Consider the following 24,416-nt stretch of genomic DNA (forward strand, 5'->3'; position numbering starts at 1 on the left):
ATTACATTTCATAACTACTAACTCATTAGTTTAAAAGTTTACTCTAAATGGTAAGTCCAATGGTTTGAACCTCTTTAACCTACGCTGTTCTTGGGAATTGTCTAGGAGGTTAAGTGCAAACTGGTTTTCATGATCCTCCAACTTGGCAATGTAAGCAGCGCTACGTTTTGTGATGACTTCTTGTACCGTATCAGTTTTAAGGTCTCGATGAATAATTCTATTGTTGATTTACCAAGGTGCATTAGTGATGGTTCTGAGGGTTTTTGATTGGAAGCGTTGGATGATTTCGATGTTGGAGTGACTGGCTGTTCCCCATAGTTCCAACCCATATGTCCAGATTGGCATAAGTATTGCCTTATAGAGCAGCAATTTATTATCCAGAGATAGTCTTGATGAACGGCCCATTAACCAATACATATTTCTGAATTGGAGACCTAGTTGCTTTCTCTTGGTCCAGATATGTTTCCTCCATGTGAGACTTCTGTCCAAATGAATACCAAGATATTTTACCTCGTTGGCTGATGGTAATTGGTGATTGTTTAAAGTTACAGGAGGACAAGTTCCTCTTCGTGTTGTAAATGTAACTTGAATAGATTTTCCTTCATTCACTTTAATTTTCCATTCCAAAACCCAAATTTGTACTCTGTCTAGATACGCTTGAAGGATATGCGAGGCATAAATAGGGTCTGTGTGTGAGGCTAGGATTGCAGTATCGTCGGCAAATGTTCCTAGCATCATTTCTTCTGTAAGTGGTCTCTCCTCTAGTGGTTCCTGAAGAGGTGGAGGTATATCTGCGGTAAACAAGAGATACAAGGTAGGTCCCAGCACGCTACCCTGTGGTACGCCAGCTTTGATAGAATAGAGTTTGGAAATTGCATCTTGGTATTTAATAAAGTAACACCTACCTGACAAATATGACTCAAGAAGAATGTAAAAGCTGTGCGGTAATGTCTTTTTTAGCTTGTATAGGAGGCCTTCATGCCATACCTTGTCAAATGCCTGCCTAACGTCAAGAAATGCCGCTGAACAGTACCTTTTGGCCTCAAAATCAGCATTTATATGTTTTACCACTCTGTGAACTTGTTGGATTGTTGAGTGATGGGATCGAAATCCAAACTGGTGGTCTGGAATTAGATTTTTGATCCAGGGTTCGAGTTTTTTTACTAATAGTTTTTCGAAAACTTTAGACGTGATTGGCAAGAGGCTGATTGGCCTGTACGATGTAGTTTCTTCTTGAGGTTTCCCCGGTTTTAGAATGGTTATTATCTGAGACACTTTCCATTGATCAGGAAAGTAACCTAAGTTTAATATGGCATTGAATATAAACGTTATAAGTTTTATGCATTTGATAGGTAATTCTTTCAATACTTTTCCACTGATCAAATCGTACCCTGGAGATTTTTTATCGTTTAAATTATTAATAGCCAAGATGACTTCGGACGACTTAAATTTCGGAATAGGCAAACTCATTTGATATGGACTTTGAAGAAATGAGAATACGTCTACTTCCACAGGTGAATTCACTTGATTGGGAGTAAATACTTCGGAAAAATACTCTGCAAAACAACTTGCTTTCTCTTGTGCACTACGAGCCCATTCTCTGTCCGATTTTCTAATTGGAGGTGACGGTTTCTGGGGTTGTTTCAGTTTTCTCGTGGCTTTCCATAGCGAATAATCGGTATCTTTAGTGGAATCTAAATTTTCCAAGTAGTACTGAAGTGATTGGTTTTTGAGATCTTCGAAGAGCTTTTTTAATTCCCTTTATGCACTATTGAATCTACGCTTATCAGCAGGATCTCTGGTCTGTTGCCATCTTTTCCTCAGTCTTCTCTTTAGCAAAATTTTTTCTTTGACAACTTGTGGGCAGTCATTTATTATGCATTTATTTTGTATTGTTGGTGTTGCTTGCCAGGCAGCTGATTGGATATTTGTAGTTAGTTGTTCCACAGCAAGAAAAATGTCCTCTTTGATTTTTAGTGGAATGTCTAGAGACACCTTGTTCTCCAGGATAGATCTGAATTTTGGCCAGTGTGTGCGTCTGTTATAAAGTGAGGGGGATATTTCTTTAATAAGTACCTGGGTTCCAACTGTGAATAGTATAGGCGAGTGATTAGAAGATAATTCGTAGCATGATGTAGCTTTTATATTAGACCTAGGGATGTTCTTAACTACAGCAAAATCGACCAAATCGGGGATTTTATTTCTGTCCGAGGGCCAGTATGTTGGTTCGCCGGTTGATGAATAATCCATATTATTTGACTCTATGATATTTAAGAGAACTCTACCTCTCGGAGTGATTAGTCTTGATCCCCACCTGGTATGTTTGGCATTATAGTCCCCTGCTGCTATGAAGCGGCTCCCAAGTGAATTGAAATAATCTTTAAATTGTTCGTTTGTGATAGAGTGTCGTGGGGGGCAATACAGCGCAGATACTGTAAGTGGTCCATCCCAGTCTTCAACCACAATATTGGTCGCTTGAATGTGATTTGTTTGGTACTCGCCAGCATTATGATGTTTTATTGTATTTCTAACTATAATAGCAGAGCCTCCATGTGCTGATCCATCTGGATAATTAGTAGTATATATAGTATAGTTTGGAATTTTAAGGTAACTTTTTTGTGTAAAGTGAGTTTCGGATACTAGCAGTATATCTATTTTATGAAGGTGTAGAAAGTATTTGATTTCCTGTGTATGTTGTGATAAGCCATTGGCGTTCCATGAAGCTAGTTTTAGAAACGCCTCCATCTTAGGGTTTTTTAGCAATGATAGCGGTTAAGAGGTTTAACATTGTGCTCATTTGTTCTACCAATTGTTTGATCATATTTTTAAGTTCGAGCATGTCAGTGGATTGTTGAAGACTGGGAGCTGTATTTGATGGTATTTGATTACCAGCGGTTGCTACCTGAGCATAGGTTACATTCGGGACTACTAAGTGTTGGTTTGATTGGACAGGCTGACTTGTTGGTTTGCTTCTCAGTTGTGGAAATGCTCTTTTTTGCAGCTCTTTGTGGACTAAGCACCCACGATAGTTTGCTGGGTGATTTCCTTCACACAGCACGCATTTCACCTGGTTGTTTCTTTCTTTGTAAGAGCACTGATCAGATCTGTGGTTACCCGCGCATTTAACACATCTTGGAGAAAGGTAGCAAAAATTTTTGGTGTGGCCGTAGCGTTGGCATTTTATGCACTGAGGTACTACACGCTTTTTATGTGGAGGTTCAAAAATTACTTTATAGTTCAACAATGAATCGATCTCATATATATCTTTGTTATTCTCGGCTTGTTTTAGTTCAACGTAGAACAGTGGTAATGGCTTTTTAGTACCTGATTGACGAATGTTATTGATATTTATGACTTCGTGCCCTACGCTTTGGATTTCCGCCTTAATTTCGTTGATATCTGTAGATGGATGTACATTTCTTAGTACAACTCTGAATGAGCGATCTTCTTTGAGTTGGTAGGTATGAAATTCAGTATTTTTGTCTTCTAGTGCTTTTGTTATGACAGAGTAGACTTCATTATTTTGAGGCATTATTTTTACTTGGTCATTGGCGAGAGTTTTTAATACATAAGCATCTTTTGCAATCGTTTGTAGTAGTTTGGTAAGCGGAGTAATATTTTTAACACTGTAGACAAATATTGGTGGCGTTTTAGTAGTTGTATTTGTATTTTGGCTCTGGTTTTCTTCTGTAGTTGTATCCTGATTTGCATCGTTTTGTTCTTCTGTAGCTGTATCCTGATTTGCATCGTTTTGTTCTTTTTGTAATACAGAGAATTTGTTGGAGGTCGATATTGGTGAGTTTAACCAGTAATCATCTATTTTGGATTGTTTTGTTGCTCTAATATATTTTTCCGGGCTATCAATTCGATTTCTTTTTTTGTTATGTACGTGTTTCCAATCATCTGGTGCAGATTCAGCTTGGGATTGCGATTGAACAGGTACTACAGGATAATATTGTGCTGCACTAGTAGAAGGCTGCATCGGTTGTGAAACTAAATGCGGTTGCACGTTTTGAATACTCTGAGCTGTGTTATTATATAAGGACTGTTGAATTGGTACATATTGAATTTGCGCGTACGGTCCTGCACATTGGTTTAGTGAATTTAGTGATGGATTTGTAGTAATGTCCTGTTGTGGATAATGTACATACTGAGTATTATAATTTTGACTCATGGTTTAAAGTCGTTAAGATCTGAAGCATATTCTTATGCGTTATTAAATAATATATTTTATTATCAATAATTTTGAAGCTAAACACTAACCTCTTATTTACAGTTAACAGTTTTTGGTATAATAAAATATTGTTCTACTTTTCTTATTTTTTTAATTTTTATTATCTTTCTTGATGTGATGTAAAAAAAACCGCGAGAGGGGTTAATTTCAGTTCAACCCTGCGGAAAATTAACCCCCGTCGGCCTTTTTAATGCTTTTGTAATCTCTATATTTATAAAATTGCAATATTTATTTAAATAATAATAATGAAATAATACGTTACTTTGGAGCGGTGATTCCCACCTTTATACTGTTGTCAACACTTACACCAAACCGAAGAATGTTTTGACACAAAGTTCGAGTTTTTTTCACTAATTAGCACTCGCGCGGAACAAAAACACTCTTGAAAATGACATAAATGTTTCTTATGAGACAACGGAAACTTTGCATGTTCAAGTACATCTTTTATTCGCGTGAAAAGTTCTCCAAACACTTTAAATAACACTCATCACTATTGGACACAATAAAATAGTTGTTATTCGGATAACGAAACCAGATTGGAAAGAAATAAAAAGGAAATCTTCTTTTTCTCATTACGCCGCTCTTCTCGACGATTCACGATCTAAATGGCAATATTGTAATAATCGTGAATGAAACATACATAAAAAAGAGAAAAATTAAAGAAGCAACCGTCTTTCTACTAAATGAAGAAAAATATGTAACAAATCATCAGCAGAATTCGGCAGAATTTGGTGGCCAATATATAAAGAAGAAGTGAACAACAAGAACAAACCAATTACAGAGGCTAAGAAAATGTGACACAAATTAATGTCTATCATACACTATCCATCTGCAACATACAATACGTAAAATCACAATTCACAACTTTTTTTACCCAAAAAACTGATTATTACGAAAGCTCCCAAGCACATAATCACGTAACACATAGAATTATTGTAAAAAAAACACAGAATATTCAGAATTTGATGTATCATAGGGCATAAAAATATTCAGCCTCTATCTTTCCAGCAAAGCTGGCTGTTACCTACAACCATCATAGGTAAACATATACTCAAAACCTCAATTTTGTTGTCCAGGATATAACATAACCTCAACAACAACTAGTTTCAGAATTTTTGAATACCGTACAATATCCATCTACCATTCGTGGTAGATGGTATATGGATAGATGAGTCACACGCTCAAAATTATTTTTATGAAAATATTGTATTCTCGCATATGTAATCTTTGTGAGGGAATAACTAGTGATAAACAGTTTGGTTTCCTACACGGTATGAGTACTCGGGAAGCTCTTTTTTTACATACGAATACTCTTACAAAAGAGCATCGAGACTAGGAAAACTATTTACTTATGCTTTATAGATTTCGAAAAAGCCATTTAGATAGAGTACCATATTTGAGCACCATATTTAATAGAGTACCACTTATATTACTATTTCAATGATTGGACTTGGTTGGTCTGAACACGTTCGACACTGAAATGCTCAAAAATCTTTTTTAAAATCAGACCGTTTGTCTTAAGTTGGATCAAGAAGTTTCAGGTAAAGTTTATATTAAGTGTGGTATCAGACAGAGATGTGTTATGTCACCGACATTGTTCAGTGCCTACTCCGAACCAATTTTGGCGAAAGCGTGAATAACCGTCGCGAGTGTGTTAAAATCGGTGGTAAAATTATTAAGAACGTCAGATACGCATATCGGATGACACCGTCATAATGGCAGAGACTCTAACTAGAAGACCTTCACGCCCTTTTGAACGCTGTAAACAATTATTGTACTGCAAAGGGCTTATAGGTCTGGATCCCGCGTATAAAAAAAAGTTGATTAATAGCAAACTGAAATTTTGTTAATAGCTTAAGGGTGTCTAGTCGGACAAACGTTGATATATGGGAACAATGGAACAGGGGATGTTTTAATTGTGGAACAGGTTAAAAATTTGGAACGGTCAGACGACGAAAACGTCACATGTATTTTGTCCGACAGAACTTCCAATTGATTTGTTAAACTTTCATTAAACTCTCATGCAAAAATCAGGCTGCTAATTATCACCTGTCATCATTCCTGTCATTTGACATATTCTACGTGTTCCACTCATTATAATTCCCATTTGGTGATAAATAGCAGCCTGATTTTTGCATGAGAGTTTAATGAAAGGGTAACATAATCAATTGAAAGTTCTGTCGGACAAAATACATGTGACGTTTTCGTGGTCTGACCGTTCCAAATTTTTAACCTGTTCCACAATTAAAACTTCCTATGATGCAGTGTTCCTATATATCAAAGTTTGTCCAACTGGACACCTTTAAGCCATTAACAAATTTTCAGCTTGCTATATATCAACTTTTTTTTCATACGTGGGATCCAGACCTATTAATAATCAACGCAAAGGAAACAAAATGGATGGTGGTCGGAAAAATTATTATCGAAGTCGGCGATCATAGTGGAATCTGTTTCCGCTTACGGTCAAACCGCGCGGACGCGCTTTTAAACGTTTTGAAAATGAATGCACGTCTTTAAATGTACACGAACATAGTCAAAACAGGTTCGCGCGGGCCAACCGCTTTAACCCGCCTGACCTCTTTTGCTCGAATGAGAATTTAGTTTTTTCCGCGCGGTTTTAATGTTTTAATGTTTGTACAATGAATAAGGAGGCATTAATTGCTGCCGTTTTTGAAAGATCCCGTATTTGGGACATGAGGGAGAACGATATTTCACTTTCTTTCTTTATCTTATTTTAAGTTTTGAAATAGATGATGATATTTTCCATAAATTACTTTTTCGCGATTAAAAGAACATATAGGAACCAACTTTTTCAGTTTAGTCAAAACAGAATCAAAAGCAATCATATCGTCATCATAAGACGAAATTTTGCTATAAATTATAGACGCAACTGAAAAATTTGATCAATTTCTCTCGCTTTTACCCGTCTTCACTGTGTTACCATTCCCGCACGCGACAACCGCTCAGATTCGCGCGGTTTGCCCGTAAGCGGAAACCGCTTCCACTATGTGTGCCGCCTATGACTCAGTACTAAAATTACATAACAAAATCCTGGAAATGGTGGAATACTTTAGATATTTGGGGAGCTGGACTGACTGTAGGGTTGGAGGTAAGGAGGAAAAAACTTTATTAGCTGGCGTTCTGTATTGTGCTGTAAAAGTCTGTTATTGACCACGCGGCTAAGAGTAATGAAGTGCTACGTCGGGCTGTTTTGTTTTATGGATGTGAAACCTGGACAAAAAAATAAGAATCTTAACAAATTAAAAGCGTTCGAGTTGTACTGTTACCGTCGCATGCTCCGAATCTCGTGGACAGCACACATATCCAACGAACGTGTACTGGAGTTAATGCACAAAGAGCGAGCATTGATCAATATCACAAAAAGAAGTACGGTTCAGTACTTCGATCATAATATAATAGAGAGATATTGCATAGTCACTTTTGCTCTTGCTGTATTACAACACGCGTTATTTTGACAGTAGAGCATGCGCAGATATGATATTTGGCTTATGTACACTGCGTTATTAATTGGAAATAGTACCTGCCGTTATTAGGGGAGCCGTTACGCTGTGCGGTATTCGTTGCGCGATTTTCTTTTCAGGTTATGTTTGTTGTTTTTCTTTCATTTAAACCAAGTTTATTTGTAATAATTTTCTAAAATGGGTACCTCAGACAGTAGCAAACGAATCATATTTACATCTGATGACGATTTGTGTTTATTAAAATAAGTTTTAAGTCAAAATCAATTGCCTTATTCAGAAAATTGGACATTAGTTCAGGAAAACATGAAGTGTACAACAGGAATTTTTTTTTTGTTTTAAGAACACTCAAGGATCATTTGTTTGTCATGCTCGATATTTGGAAGAGAATTCAAACCTTCCTTCCATTTAAATTAAATTCTTTATTTGTAGCACGTAATAGGTGTATGTTGATCTTCCAGAATGTTATGCAAGATGATAAACTAGATGTCTACATCATTAGCATTGGCCAAAATGAGAGCTTCTAACTAAATATTGATCCAAAATTGTATAAAATTAGACATACAACTAATCTTAATCGAGCCGTAAAAATACCACCACCAAAATATTGAGCAATATCAGTATTTATGACACGTTTGAGAAATGTAAAGGTAGACTTCCGCACCAAGCGACCGAGACAGGAGACCACGACAGGCGACAGATAGGCGAGGTCTCCCCACGACTGCTCTCAATGCAATTATATCAGGGTAGTTCTGCAGCCCGCGACCGAGACCAGCGACCAACTATCGTCTAATCGCGACCTATCTGTCGCCTGTCGCGGTCTCCTGTCTCGGTCGCTTGGTGCGGAAGTCTACCTTTAATTCTGTCAAAATAGCGAGGTGTAAATAGCGCATCGTAGGCTGTATCAAATTTGCAATATCTCTCTATTGAGAGTAGCTAAATATCACTTACTCCGGTTGATCATTCAGGGCAAAATGAAAGAAAAACGTTAAGTTGGAAGAAAACAGCTGTCTTGGCTGCGTAACATTAGACAATTGACAGGTCGATCAATCGAATAATTGTTCCATATAGCTGCAGTTCGAGAAAAAGTTCATCACCTTGTTAATACGACGATAGTTAACGCTTGAAAACAAGCAAGGCAAACAAAGAAAAATATTGTAGATAAAACGTGCACATTAAAATGTTTTTGTTTCTGTAAAAACTTTATGAAGTAAAAAACTTACCTTCTTCAAGATCGGTTTAAAGTCAATTTTTGTGTTGATTTTGAATTTGGGTAGGGTGATGGCAACTCTAGCAGATTCCAATGGTTGTGGAGCCAAGTATTCTTTCAAGTTCTGTTCAGCAGCTGCTAATCCATTGATTTCGTCCGGTAATACAAAGGTCATAGTAACATTTGCGCCTTGAAATCCGAGCTCCAAAAATTTAGCTTTAAGTTTGTCATTGTAAGCGTATTTGGCGAATGCTTCAGTGTACATGGTGGGGATTTTCTTGGATTCAGTAGGTGAGCTGTGGAACAATCTATCAGCAGAGTTGTATTTTTCGAATGGATGATCCCATTTTCCAGTGTAGTATAAAGCATTAACTAATACCAATACTGTGCTAGCATCCAACATTTGGGGATCAATGAGATTTTGGATTTTGTGGTTAGTTTGGTCTTCAACCCAGCCATTGATAGTGCCAGCGGCTTCTGCAGGTTTGTTATAGTCTAGATTTTGTACGCCTGAATTATAATCATTCACAGCAACATCTTGGAATGCTTTTTCAATTGGAAAACCTTTCGCTGGATAAATTTTGTTTGCTGATAACAATTTTAAATCGGGTGTGTTGACCTTTAGGCGAGATGTTATTTCAGTGAATGCCTTATTTACATCTGTTATGTTATTGGGTAAGCCCAAACCTATCAACAGCTGTTTTTGCGTTTCTCCTTTGGCCCCATTTGCAAGCAAAGATAAGACGATTTCTGCAGACAGTCCACTAAGAATAATGTTTTCCTTGCCTACTGTTTTCACGAGTTCCTGTAACAGAAGAAAATATGGTTATAAAATGTAGATAAATAAAAATAAATATAGTAAAATAAATGTAGATAAATAAATAATATGAGTATAAAAAGTAAGTGATATAAAATTCATAATGGAAAAAATAAACAAAATATAAAGATATCCAATGCGTAATCTGCAAAAAAAATCAGAAGTGCGAAAACAGAATATGTACTACAAAAATTGTGAGGAAATTAAAGAGTTCTAAGCAAAGCACGACAGCTTTAACGTCCACAAGAATGTCAAAGATCTCCTTGGCATTAGTAGTAAAAAATTTTGATGTATTATACGATAGCAATGGAAAAATAGTCACATAAATATATCTGAAGCTAGACCTATACTCTGGGCTAATTAGCAAAATACAAGGAAAAGTTATTTACCAGCAATTTTATTGCTGGAATCGAATCTTATTATTGTCTGTATTAATAATATAGGTATGCAAAGTCCGCAGATAGTGTGCTACTTTTTTTATAAACAAAATGGCGCCCGAAAATCGTGTTTTTCTCAATTTTTGCTCTATAACTCCAAAGATTTTAATTTTACACCAAAAACACTCAAATAAAAATTCACCACAATTAAATTCTGCATAGAGACGTGTTTTTTCCGATTCATTTCCACGAAAACTTTCCCCGGAAAAAGCGGGTTTTTCCAACAAAATCTTTAATTTTCAACTAAAATTTTAGATAAGTAATTGTAAATCAATAATTAAATAGCTTGGTAGTGTAAAAGCCCTTTTTGTATAGATTATAATTCCAGAAGCCGATGGAAATTAAATGAACCGTTTAGCAACAATTGAATTGTTGATTAAAAATTTACGGTCGCTATAATGACGACAATAATTATGGTGCATAAGAATAACTATGATTTTTTCATAAAAATACGCTATACCTATCTAATGTACTTTACAGAATTAAAATTGGAATATTTAAGTGGCCTCAGGAATAATTTAAAATTATAAACAATTTTTTAGCTTATAAACAAATAGAATATCTCGGGAAATATTAAACTAAATTAAATTATGAAAACGGCATTCGAAAATCAGCGGCAGGATGCTTCTTTTAAAAGAAAACACGTTTAATTATTACGAGTGGTTCCTGAGATACAACCGGTCAAAGCTGACCGGAATTTACGGCAAATATATAAACAATAGGATCATAATTTTTAAACCGTCACCTTTTTATTTTTATCCTCCTTCTCCACACCAATTTTCATATCTTTAATATACTTATAACATATATTATTACAATAAAAACTATCGATAATACGTTTGAAAATTGCCACAAATAGCAAAATTCCAATCAAAAATTAGGTTGGAGAAAATGTAACCCTCAAAGTTCAAAATCGGTATACGTTAAAAAAATGCATTTTCTCGGCTCTTCATGGAGCAATTTCCTTCATTCTTTTTTTGTTCCCTAATAACTCGAGTAGAGCCATCGAACTAAAGCATTATTAAATGTCAAACTTGCTTTTGTTTTGTTATAATAGATTAATTTATTTATAAGAACAGAAAACTACATTTTTTTCCAGTTGTAAGCTTTTTTTAGATAAACTTACTACAAGTGTAACTTTTAAAGTTAAAAACATAAATATTCTCATTTGAAAGCTGTATAATTATTTAAACAATTTTTATTTAAACAAATTAAAATTTTGTGTTATAATAAATAAATTAATTTATTATAACAAAACAAAAGCAAGTTTGACATTTAATAACGCGTTAGTTCGATGGCTCTACTCGAGTTACTTGGGAACAAAAAAAGAATGAAGGAAATTGCTCCATGGGAAGCCGAGAAAATGCATTTTTTAACGTATACCGATTTTGAACTTTGAGTGTTACATTTTCTCCAACCTAATTTTTGATTGAAATTTTGCTATTTTTGGCAATTTTCACACGTATTATCGATAGTTTTTATTATAATAATGTATGTTATGAGTATTTTAAGGATATGAAAATTGGTGTGGAGAAAGAGGACAAAAATAAAAAGGTGATGGTTTGAAAATTATCGTCCTATTGTTTATATCTTTGTCGTAAATTTTGGTCAACTTTGACCGGTTGTATCTCAGGAACTACTATTCATAATTAAACGTTTTTTCTTTTAGAAGAAGCGTCCTGCCGCTGTTTTTCGAATACCGTTTTTACAATTTAATTTAGTTTAATATTTACCGAGATATTCTATTTGTTTATAAGCCAAAAAATTCTTTATAATTTTAAAATATTCCTGAGGCCGCTTAAATAGTCCAATTTCAATTCTGTAAAGTACATTAGATATATATAGTGTCTTTTTATCAAAAAATCATAGTTATTCTTATGCACCATAATTATTGTCGTTATTATAGTGACCGGAAATTTTTAATTAACAATTCAATTGTTACTAAACGGTTCATTCAATTTCCATCGGCTTCTGGAATTATAATTTGTACAAAAAGGGCTTTTACATTACCTAGTTATTTAATTATTGATTAACAATTACTTATCTGAAATTTTAGTTGAGAATTAAAAATTTTGTTGGAAAAACCCGCTTTTTCCGGGCAAAGTTTTCGTCAAAGTGAATCGGGAAAAACACGTCTCTATGCAGAATTTAATTGCGGTGAATTTTTATTTGGGTGTTTTTGTTGTAAAACTAAAATCTTTGGAGTTATAGAGCAAAAATTGAAAAAAACACGATTTTCGGGCGCCATTTTGTTTATAAAAAAAGTAGCACACTATCTGCGGACTTTGCATACCTATATTATTAATATATACCATCATAAGATTCGATTCCAGCAATAAAATTGCTGGTAAATAACTTTTCCAAAAAATGGCCTATTCTCCGATAATCAGCCCAGACTACTATGGAAGAAATACACTACACAACTCTTCGAAGATGAGAGAAGCCAAACTAACCTTGAAAATTTTAAAGGTGAATTGGGACCAGACATAATAAAATATGAAGTGATATATGCACTAAACACGCTATAGAACCAAAAAGCTGCAGGTCCAGATCAAATGCTAGCAGAAATTCTCAAACTAATAGAGAAGGACAAGATTTATGTTTTGGCAGAGTTAATCGACATCATATATATTATAAAACTGAAATAATACCAAATGAATGGCAACTATCAACGTTTGTAAATCTTCCAAAAAAGAATAATGCCAAGATTTGCTCTAACTATCGTACAATAAGTTTTATGAGTCACGCACTGAAAATCCTGCTAAAAGTGATTTGTAATATAATATGCAGGAAACGATTTCTATCAGTTTCTATCGATTTCTATCAGTCGGAATAACATGCAGGATTTCGATTGGGTCACGAAAAAAACGACCATTTGCAATGCCTGAACACTAGTCGAAAAGTCTATCGAATATAATAGACCACTTGCTCTTATCTTTGTTGACTTCCACAAAGCATTTGATACAGTGGAAACAGTCACTATATTAAAAGTACTATCAGAATGCAGAACCACAGATATGAATGCTAGACCACAGACATGCGAATATTATTCGAAATATATACGAAAAGGCGACAACAACTGTTAACCTTCATTGCATGATTGAGAAGATAAAAATTGGCAGAACAGTGCGACATTGAGGTACCTTGTCGCCAAAACTATTTATAACAGTCAAGCAGTACACCTTTAAACGACTAGAGTGGGAATCAAAGGGTTTTTTCATCGATGGAAAGGTACTAAATCACTTCCAATATGCCGACGACATTTGTCTCACAACAGACGACAACAGACAACAGAAGAAGCTAGAGTTATGCCACAACTACAGCAAGTAACACAGAGAGTCGGTTTAAAGATAAATTATGCAAAAACAAAATGATGACGGGCGGGACATGTTGCAAGAATGAAATATGACAGACGGAAAAATAAATTGCTTGAGTGGAGACCTCGAGCAGAGAAGCGAAGGTGAGGAAGACCCCCAACGTGGTAGGAAAGACCCTCAGAAAGACGTGGTCAGAAAAACGTGGTCAAAAAGACGCGAGGGAAGACCCGCAACAGCATTGTGACCAATTAGATACCAGAGGCGCAGAACAGAAGAAGATGGAAATATCTGGAGGAGGCCTATGTTCAACAATTGACAAATCAGGGCTGATTGATGATGGTAATGCAGGAAACTAGATATAGACATAAACGATTCAAATTTGGATTGCGCAAAGGCATAGGAACAAAGGAGATACTATTCGCATTCAACGTCCTGTGACAAAGATGCGTAGATATGAATCAAGAACTGCACCTATGTATGTTTTGTAGACTATAATAAGGCTTTGGATAGCGTTAGACATGACCAAATGATTGAAGCATTAGAACAAAGAAGATTAGACCTCGGACATATAAGACTAATTGCAAACTTATATACCAGGGGTGGTTAAAACTGTGTCTCGCGAGCAACATGTGGCTCTTTGAAGGATTACATATTTGTGGCTCTCAATAAATGTCCCTGAATTACTTTTAATTTTTTTTTCAAAATGTGGCAACAAATATAAAAGACTAAGCGTAACATCAGGACTTGGTCAATGAGACCCCTTATCACTGTTGCTATTCAGTTTGGCCATAGAATATCTAATAAGTAAAATATCATCTGAGCTGACAGGAGGATTTGCAAATCGAGGATGAAAACTATTGTTGGCCTTTGCTGATATAGGTGCAGTCGACCATTTTACAAGAGACGTGAGCGTGAGAGAGGTATTTTCACAACTCGAGGAAGAAACAGGTAGTCTGGGCCTTCGAATTAATGAAGATAACACAAATAAATGCTAGTAACCAAAAACCTAAGATCAAGAGTTAGGCAGAACATAACTATTAATGACCACAACTTCGAAGTAGTAAAAGAGTTTAAATATCTAGGAACGGTAATCACAGATAACAGTCACATTATAAAAGAGGTCTTAGCAAGGATAGCTGCGTGGAATAGAGTATTATGCTCCCTATCATCATTACTAAAATCTATGCTGCTAAAAAACGATCTAAATTCAGACTATACAGCCAATTATTCGCCCAATTGTTAAATATGGAAGTGAAACTTGGACTTTACATCAGTGGGAAATAAATCTTCTTTAGATGCAAATCCAGTGATGGATGTTAGCGACCGCATTTTTCATTAACCCTCTGTTTCTTGCAAAATGTATCAGAGATTGATTGTCGTTAATCCCTGTGCATTGCCTCATGTTTCGGAGCCAGGACCTTTTTTGCGTCCCATTCCCCTCTTGCCTTAAATTTTACCCTCGATTATAAATTGAGGAACTGGTATTTTTCATTTCGCATGGTGCGACCTTGATACACAGTTTTCCTTTTCTTGATGGTTTCGAAAAGTTGGCGTTCTTGGTTGATTTTTTTAAGGAAATCTACATTTGTGACTTTCGTTGTCCATGTCCATATCCGTTTAGGATATGGCGATAAAGCCACATTTCGAAAGCTTCTAATCTGTTTATATCCCTCGTTTTGAGTGTCCAGTCCTCTACGCCATAAAGCAGCACCGACCATACGTAGCACTTAGTAAACCTTAGTCTCAGTTGAAGATCGAACTCTGAACACGTCAGTACCTTCCTGAATTTTACGAAAGTTTGTCGAGCTTACTCAATGCGACATTTTATTTCCCTGTCCGATGCCATCATCAAAAAGCCACATTCCCAGGTATTTAAATTTGCTCACTTTTTCAATGGACTTGGTAATCAGTGTTATGGTGGAGTTTTAAAGTGCATTCATGTTTCTGGAGATGATCATGAATTTGGTCTTTTTGGTATTAATCTCTAATCCCATTCTCTTACTGTATTCTCAGATTATAGTGACAAGTTGTTAAAGATCGGCTATGTTGTCGCAAATTAAATAAATAAGCTACTGGGAAATAAATAAGCTGCTGGTATTTGAAAGCAAAGTCCTCAGAATGATATTTGGTCCTCAAATAGATGAATTGACAGGAGAGTGATACTGAAAACATCGTCAGACATACAAAAGCTAAGATAAGATGAGCAGGTCATGTGGTAGATCAGAGGAAGACATAGTGTTAAAGACGGTGTTTTTTGAGAGGCGATAGAAGATCAATAGGCCGTCCCAGAAAAAGTTGGAAGGATGATGAAGAATCGAAGTATCCTGAATTAGTAAAGACTGCTTGTAGAATTATTTGAATATTTGAAACAACGATGTGAACCATTTTATTTCACTTTAAAATTCGTGAAATCCAAACGGTAAGAGAAAAATTTAATACCTTTTATACACTTTTTAGATAATTGTTTAATTGCGGCTCGCGAAAAAATTCAATTTTTGAAAAATGGCTCGGGCTATCAAGGAGCTTGGCCACCCCTGTTATATAACTATGGCCAAAAAGCAGTAGTGAGAATAGAAGACAACATCAGAATAAATAGAAATGCTAGGAGGTGTTCGAAAACTAATAATATACTTATACCATCATTAATAATATACAGTGATTAACGCACTAATGACCGACAAAATAACGCAAAATGTTTAAGACATAATACGTTGTGAAGTAAAAAGATATAAAATTAGTAGAGATGGAAATTATCGATATAGACGTAGTTAATTTTACATTACATAGTTTCCCACCTTTAGACGTATCGGTTGGGTATGACAACTGTCACTGTGACAGGAGAATTTTATAAAATACTCCTGTCACTTAATTTATACGTTTATAGCAATATAATTTCCGCCTCTACTAGTTTCATCTCTTTTAATTTCAGAATGTATTATGTTTTCCATCTTTTGCTTTACTTTGCCGATTATTAGAGTGCGAATCCCTGTATACCTGACATATTAAGTAAGACAATGGATGAACAAAACATAGGCAGTAGAACTAACGTCATAATCATAAATAACCTAAGATACGCTAATGATAGTCCTTTCTAGCTCAGGGAATGAAGCTGGAAAAAATTCAAAACCTCGCAATTTTTTCGTCCAGTATCGATTTGTACAAAAATTTGCGATTAGGCTCATTTCATCCTCTAGTTCATTTTCTATATTTAGCTGTTATACGCTTTTGTTTTTTAAGGGTGAAAACTACCACTAATTGTAAAAAATTATAATATAATATTTTAAACTTTAATATGCTCAACATTTGATTTTAATTAGTTAGATAATGATTCTTTTATGCTTTAGGATATAATATCATAATATTTCAACCCTTAAAACCACCCTTGCTGGAGCTATATATAAAAAATTTATTTATTCTAAAAAATGATTTTGGCTTGCATCGATTTGCATAAAAATTTGAGATTAGGATCATCTCACCCTGTTCTTCATATTCTATATCATGCTCAAGGGCGTTGATTATTGTTAGGGGTGTAAACTACCCCTTATTGCCAAAAATTATATAAAAGCATTGTAAACCTTAATATGGGTAAAATTTTGTTTTGATTGGTTAAATGATGATCGTTTTATGCTTAAGGATATCATAATATAATATTTTAACCATTGAAAACCACCCTTTAAACAGTGCAATTTTTCTTAGAAATTTGATAGACCTATACAAAAAAAAGTAGAACTGCGTACAAAAACATTTATTTCGATTTGAATGGAGAAAGTGGAGAAACATATTAACCTTCCGATGACCAACTTTTTTTTTGTTACACGGATGACCAACGGGGATAAAAAATGATCCCAAGTCAAAAATGACAATTGACAAAAATATTAAGCTGTTTTAAGAAATAAAATAATGCATTCGTAATTTTAATATTAGTATTGTATCAATAAATGTTAAATAAACATTAGTAAAACATATTTTAATCACAACTGAACGAAAACAGGAATCATCATTCTGAACATAGATCTAAAGAAATTTTAAAATTTACACTAATTTACGTCGCCACATGTTTAACAAACAACTTTTTTTCAATATTGGAATGTTTCTTACAAACAATTCCATATATTAGACTGTATCCACTTAATATAAAATTGGAACATGGAAGGCTAAATGAGTTCGTCTTTGACCCCAAATTAAAAAAAAATGTTTTCGTAAAATATAGGGACCTTTTTTATTACAAAATATGAGGGTATATAAAGAATGATATTAAAGATAAATAAAAAAATAATCAGTTTAAAATTGAAAATATTTCGGAATTTATTAAATAAAAAGTTACATTCGGGCCAAAATTTACCCCCTTTATTCATCCGAAGGTTAAAACGTATTACTGCCAAAAAACGGTTCTGTGGTATTAAATACATTGAAAATGCACTATTGTTACACTCCCTAGCGGGCTATTTGAATTATTCGAAAAAAAAAATTCATTTTATAAACATAGCTCCTTCATTTTTGGCGATAAAAAGTTTTTTTTTAAATGACTTTGATTTTTTTCGTAGAAAAAAGTAGGTACCGACCTTATTTTGATCATAAATGGATCAATTTTATGATCTATGAATTTTTTTTTGAAAGGTCTAATTGTATACTTGAGAAAAGACTGTATTTTTTCGTCGAAAAATGCAAAGTTTTCCCGTAGTTTTTGAAACGCTGTAAGACTGTGAAAATTAAATTCCGTAAGGTCCCTTAGTTTTTAAACGGGGTGAATTCTATAGGGCTCGAATAGGGGTGTGTTTGCTCGTAAATAGAGGTTTTAAACAGCTATACTTCGCTAAATATTCACTGTAAAGAAAATTTATGACAGGGAAATTTTAGTTATTAAAAAAGCTTCAATTTAATACTGTGTAATTTTTTTCGTCTCTCCAGTATTTTCGGGAATATTTTGAAGGAAATGGTGAAACGTATGAAATTGCAAAAAATCAATTTATTTTCAAACTCCAATTTTTCTAAAATTATGCCCTTTAGATAGGTTAACCTTCTTGGATGTATTGATAATACATATATAAACAGAATTACCAAAGGGTGAAGATCAATTTTAATCAGTAGGGTAGTTAGGGGGTTGTTTTCATTGATTTTTTCGTAGAAAAAAGTAGGTACCGACCTTATTTTGATCATATGTCGGTCAATTTTTATGATGTATGAAACTTATTTTTTTTTTGAAAGGTCTAATTGTATACTTGAGAAAATATTGTGTAAGCTTTCCTCGAAAAATGCAAAGTTTTCCCGTAATTTGGTCACGAATATTTCAAATTATGCATTAGACGAAAAAAGTTAATTTTTAACCTGCCGTATCTCGGTTTGTGTTGGTCATAGAAAAATTATAAAAAAGGATTTTGTTGGTGTTTCTAAAAGACACAATTTTGATATGTACAGTTGTGTTAAATGCATTTATTTTTGCGTTATTCTCAAAAACCCTCTAAAATAGTCGAATTTTTCGATTAATTTCAACCGCCAATAACTTAAAAAAATATTAGATTTACGAAAAAAACGTAAGGAAAATTTTTTTTCTTGAATTACTTTTTCCATCAATTTCCATGGTTAACATGTAATGAAAAATTCACACCCCAAACATGGGGTGGCAACCACCTCCAAGGTTTTAGCGTACAGCGGCATGATATAGAAAATGATTCTTGGACTATTCCCTATCTTCTGTGAAAATTTCAAGTAAATCCATGCTGGACGAAAAAATTGCGAGCCAAAATGTTTCATTTTCTGGCCTATTCAGTCGAATCAAATAATGACGACCTAATACATTTATTAATTTATTATACTGCTTAATAATTTGACCGCGGTAAGCGAAGAGTAAGAACTATCGCTTAACAAAAGCAAGACGAAATATTTGCATAGCATGGGAAATCAAGAAAGAGAATCTATTACACTTAAAAAAAATGTATTTAAATAGATAAATAAATATTATACTTACTCACTTATTATACTTACTCTAATCATTTATTATACATAAGTGAGTTGAAAATAAAAGGCAACACCCTAAACGAGGTTGAAATGAAGCAGTTGAGCAAAATAGCAGAAAAAATAAAAATGAAACATATATGGGAAATGAGAATATTAGGATGAACAACACAGGAATTAATGCTATTAAAAATTCCAGAAATTAAGTAAAACGGTGTAGACAGAATAATAAAATAGACCAAGCGATAATAAGAAGCAGGTAGGGAAGTCCGAAAAATATGAAAAAAGAGAAATGAAAGACCTAGGAAAAATAGATTAATCCGATCATAGTCACAGGTATCTATTGAGACAAAAAAAATACATCAGCAGAATAGTGAATAGTGCATCACAGTACTAGAATCACAGTAGAGCAGAATAGTGAATCACATGAAAAAAGTGTCGAAAGTCTTGAAGAGATGATTGGAAGGTAAACTAATCTAAGAATGTGTGCTTCCATTTACAAATAAGATATAATAAGAAATTTTCGGACATAAAAAAATTGAAAATATTTTTTTAACTCTTAATAATATTTTTATCGAAATATTATGTTAATTTGACAATATTTGTAATAATGCAATACTTTCTGTCGTACTAATAAGTATTTCTATTAGCATCACTTGGTATTGGGTTTCTGTAGATTCCGGTGGAAGCCAAAATATAAGAAGCATTTTATAATTTTTAACCAAATATCACATATTATCATTGAAACCAAATCAGGTAAAAATACTAAATAAAAATACTGGTTTCTAATAAAACAAGAATTAAACTGGTTTAATACCAACATTATAAACAAAATTCCTCTGGCTAGTTTGAACAGCTTGGACAAAAAAAAACAACGGTAAATTTATAAATATTTAAAGGACACCCAAATTTAATTATTAATAGTTCAAAATAATACATTGACTCCAAAATCGTACATAGACAAGGAAATTCAAGAATAAATTGGATTTTTCTATTTTTACTATTTCTTTTCCATTGGCTTTTAAAAACTTAGAAAGACTGAGAAAATTATAAAAAATTATATTCTTTCTTTACATTTCGAGTATAGCTAAGAGTTCATATTCATTCAATAATTGTAGATAATAATGTTAGTTTGTAATGTATTTAGAGTTAGAAATACAGAAAAAATTCCTCTGATTGAAAAATCAAATTTGTTTGTTTTTAAAATAACAAAATGTCTGGCTAATTGGCTCGGCCAAGGCCATCAAATTCACACAAAAAAAAAAGAGTTCATGCAGATCAGTCTGCTATTTCTTGACCCTACCGTTTACGAGGACGATAGAGGTGCCGTCATTTGGGAAGGCACTAATTTGCATATTATGGTCTAAGAACCATCTTTAAAGTTGCTGAGTGGTTACTGACATTGAAATTTTGCTACTGAGTATTGAAACTATTTATTTTTAAGTCGTGGTTTAGGTAGACCTTCAAATTTTGACTGCTATACAAGTCCAATAATATGCACATTAGTGCCTTATCAAATGCTGGGACCCAGAGGTGTAACCAGGATGACCCTAAGGGGAGGGGAAGGGGGGCGTTACAACTACTTGATGGTCTCTGGGGGCTATAAAATACTAATGGTGTTAAGCGTATAGAGCGCAAATGCTGGGTCCGCTAACAAGACAAAAGTGCTAGCTCCACCTCAGTCGCGTATTACTGAGAGGTATTACCCCTAATATTACTCAAGATACTCATTTTATTTCACGACTGTGTTGACTTGGGCCCTTTCGGTATTTTAAAAATACACTGGGTGCAAAATTAACCGGACATTTTTAAAAATGGTTCATTTTTGATGCCTCGAATTTCCTAAACCTGTTGCCTGATTTAAGTGATTTTTTTATTATATTATATCCTTATTCTTTAACAATATCGCTGTAATAGTAGTGTTGCTAAACAGTTAAATTTTAATTGAATACCGGGTATACCAATCAAAATGTGTTTTTTCTCAAAGTTGGCATCACCCTGGGGAATATTCTAGCATTTAAGATACTGAAATTAAAATCCAACTACCTATAGCCTCATGTTTTCTCAACATTTTGTTTTTTGATTCATTCGCTTATATTTACATTAGACCATAAAAAAGTTAGGTACTTTATCCTTTAACTACACGCGCTGGCGTATTTTGTACGCCAGATATAGGAATTCTACTGCAAATATATTTAAAAATTTAATTTTTGACCTTGTTTATCTCTCCTATCACTGTAAGGTGCATTACAATTGGTTTTAGTTTCGTTATAATCGGTGTTCCGGGAAAATCGTAATTTACAGTTTATTATTTGTTGTTTCCGGTGGTGGACAATATACGCCACGATTATAGTAATATAAGTAGTAATATAAGTACATATTTCAATTGTTATTTAGTCATTATGGCACAAAATATATTTTTGTTTATAAACAATACTTTTTCTCGTGTAAAAAATCAGATTTCAAAAAAAATTTTATCAGTAATTTTATTTACCATGGAATCAGATTCCAGTTATAAGTCCCAATTGGCTTACTGAGAAGAAACTCTAAGTATTCGCTGATGCCGAATAAGGTTTATAACTAGGGAGCGGATTTATATGCGATCAATTTTGATGAAATATGCGCATATATATGCGGTAAAAAATTACGAAATATGCGCAAGATATGCACAAAAATTCAAAAAATACGCATTTCGGGAAACCACAAATTTTCTGTTCTATTCTATTCTAAGGGGTTTTTTATAGGGGGGCGGCAATCTTATTTATTATCTTTCAAATAAAATCATTTTTTTATATAATATATGCAATGTATTCACACTTTTTACAAAAACTGCTACCAATAGTTACCTATTTAAAATAAAACAACAATATCACTATAAATATATTATTATATTCGATTATAATTCACTACAATGTGTTTTTCCAAATTCTTTACGAGGAATCTCTTTGATTAGATAAAATATTTTTATAACTTGAAAAACTCCTTTCAACATCAGTAGAAGTATTTAGGGCGTATTTAAAATAACTTGTTAATTTCCGTTAGAAAATCGTAAAACTATGGTTAAAGGTGTAAATTCTCTTAACAATAGAGGATTTAAGAGACTCAATGGAATTATAGGTACCTACTTAATATAATAAAAGTAAATAAAATTAGGATTTCCGGGTAAACCATCCTTCATCACTTTAACATCCTACAATCATTTTATAACGGGTTATTATAAGCACTATAAGTACTTTGTGTAAAGATCGGGTATTTTCTAAGAAAACATGAAAGGCAGTGAATGAGCCGTCCTCTTCAGGTAGTTCTCCAATTAATAGATACGACAGCCTGTGCGGGGAAATATTTTGTGTCAAATTAAAACATTTAAAATTTTTTTTGGACTTAAATGTTTTTTAATAGGCACAAAATATGCATGTTTCTTTAAAAATATGCAAAATTTAGTAAAGTTCTCAAATATGCGAAATATGCATGCAATATGCATTTAGCATAAAATCCGCTCCCTATTTATAACAAACAACTAAGTGTATTTTTTCAAAAAAAATTAAACAAATCCGCTGTTTTTAAGTGTATTTTCTTGTGGCGTATAAAGTACGCCACGCGTGTAGTTATGTTATAACTTGATGCGCGGGTAGCTAAAGGTTAACACCTAGCCATGTTATTACTTGTCATATTAAAAAGTATGTGCGCCAATGGTGAATATTAAATTCTTACTTGTGTCAAAAAATGTACAATAATTACGTCTTAAAACCCAACAAATTTCATTTGCATATCTCAACCGGTTTTAAAGCAATAAATAAATCGTCAGTTTGGAAGAAAAATTTCAACACCCGCTATCTCAGAAACGAAGCATGTCATTTTCATGTAGAACTACCCCGTGAAGTTTACCATACTTACTTAAAAAAGACCCTGTATTGATGTAAAACATGGCTAATTGTTAATTTACCTACCTCTTTTATGCTCCAACATAAGCGAATTAATCAAAAAACAGCATGTTGAGAAAGCATGACGCTATAGTTGGGTTTTAATTTGAGGATTCTATAAATGCTAGAATATTCCACAGGGTGATACGAAGTTTGAAAAAAAAACACAGTTTCATTGGTACACCCGCTATACAATGAAAATTTAACTGTTTAAACAATATTATTACAGCGATATTTTTAAGAAATATGGCTATAATATATTAAAACTTAAATCGCACAACTGGTTTAGGAAATTCGAGGCATCAAAATGACACATTTTTAAGGTGTCCAGTTAATTTTGCACCCGAGTGTATCTAGATTCCTCAAGGTCCCAAAGAGGGATGAGGTCTACCTACCTACACTCTTTAACATATATTATGTAGATTATCCTTTGAAAATATGGTATAGAAAACAGACCCCTGCAGTGATACCTGCATGTAAAAATAATGTCGGAAAAGAATAATGTTATTGGCACTGAAAAAAAAATTGTATTATAGATAGAGATCTCAGAGAAGTTGACTGGGAGAAAAGATTATTAAGGAAGATGAAATTGGCGAACTCAAAAGGCGAGTTTAGACTATTCAGTTTAGATGTACACTTCGAATGATTAATTCGCAATGAAAGGTATAAACATACTCTTCCTTTACGTTTCATCCAAGATGCACATCCAAAGTGAACAGTGAACAAAGTAGAAAGTGTTCCTATTTTGGATGAACCGGTTGGATGATTCATCCACAGTGAACCACTAGTTTAAAGTATAAATTTGTTTTTTTTTTCGGATCCTATGAACATTCCGTGCCATCCAAACGCAGTTGGATAATTTTCTTATACGTAAAATGGCTTTTGAGAGAATATTCTTGAAAGTATGCACTTTTATTTGAAATAATAAAAAAAATTAAATATTTCAAACCATACCCCCTCCTTAAATACAATTTGATAGATCTCTTTAGAGCAGCGGTGGATAGAGTAATGAGAATGGCAATGATATTCAACCTCCAATTAAGAAACGGC

At 33.7% G+C, this 24,416-nt stretch overlaps 1 protein-coding gene across 40 annotated transcripts in view; it reads right to left on the bottom strand.

The window, feature by feature from the left end:
* The window catches only part of LOC114333727 (alaserpin), a 305,048-nt gene that overhangs the window by 273,125 nt on the left and 7,507 nt on the right, over positions 1–24,416 (bottom strand). For all 40 annotated transcript variants that reach the window (XM_028283678.2, XM_028283677.2, XM_028283695.2 and 37 more), the window contains exon 2: positions 8,937–9,728. In XM_028283678.2, coding sequence (XP_028139479.1) covers positions 8,937–9,728 — 792 coding nt within the window. The remainder of the gene's footprint in view (positions 1–8,936; positions 9,729–24,416) is intronic.

The sequence above is a fragment of the Diabrotica virgifera genome, chromosome 2, assembly GCF_917563875.1.
Source record: "Diabrotica virgifera virgifera chromosome 2, PGI_DIABVI_V3a".
In the NCBI taxonomy this organism is placed as follows: Eukaryota; Metazoa; Arthropoda; class Insecta; order Coleoptera; family Chrysomelidae; genus Diabrotica; species Diabrotica virgifera.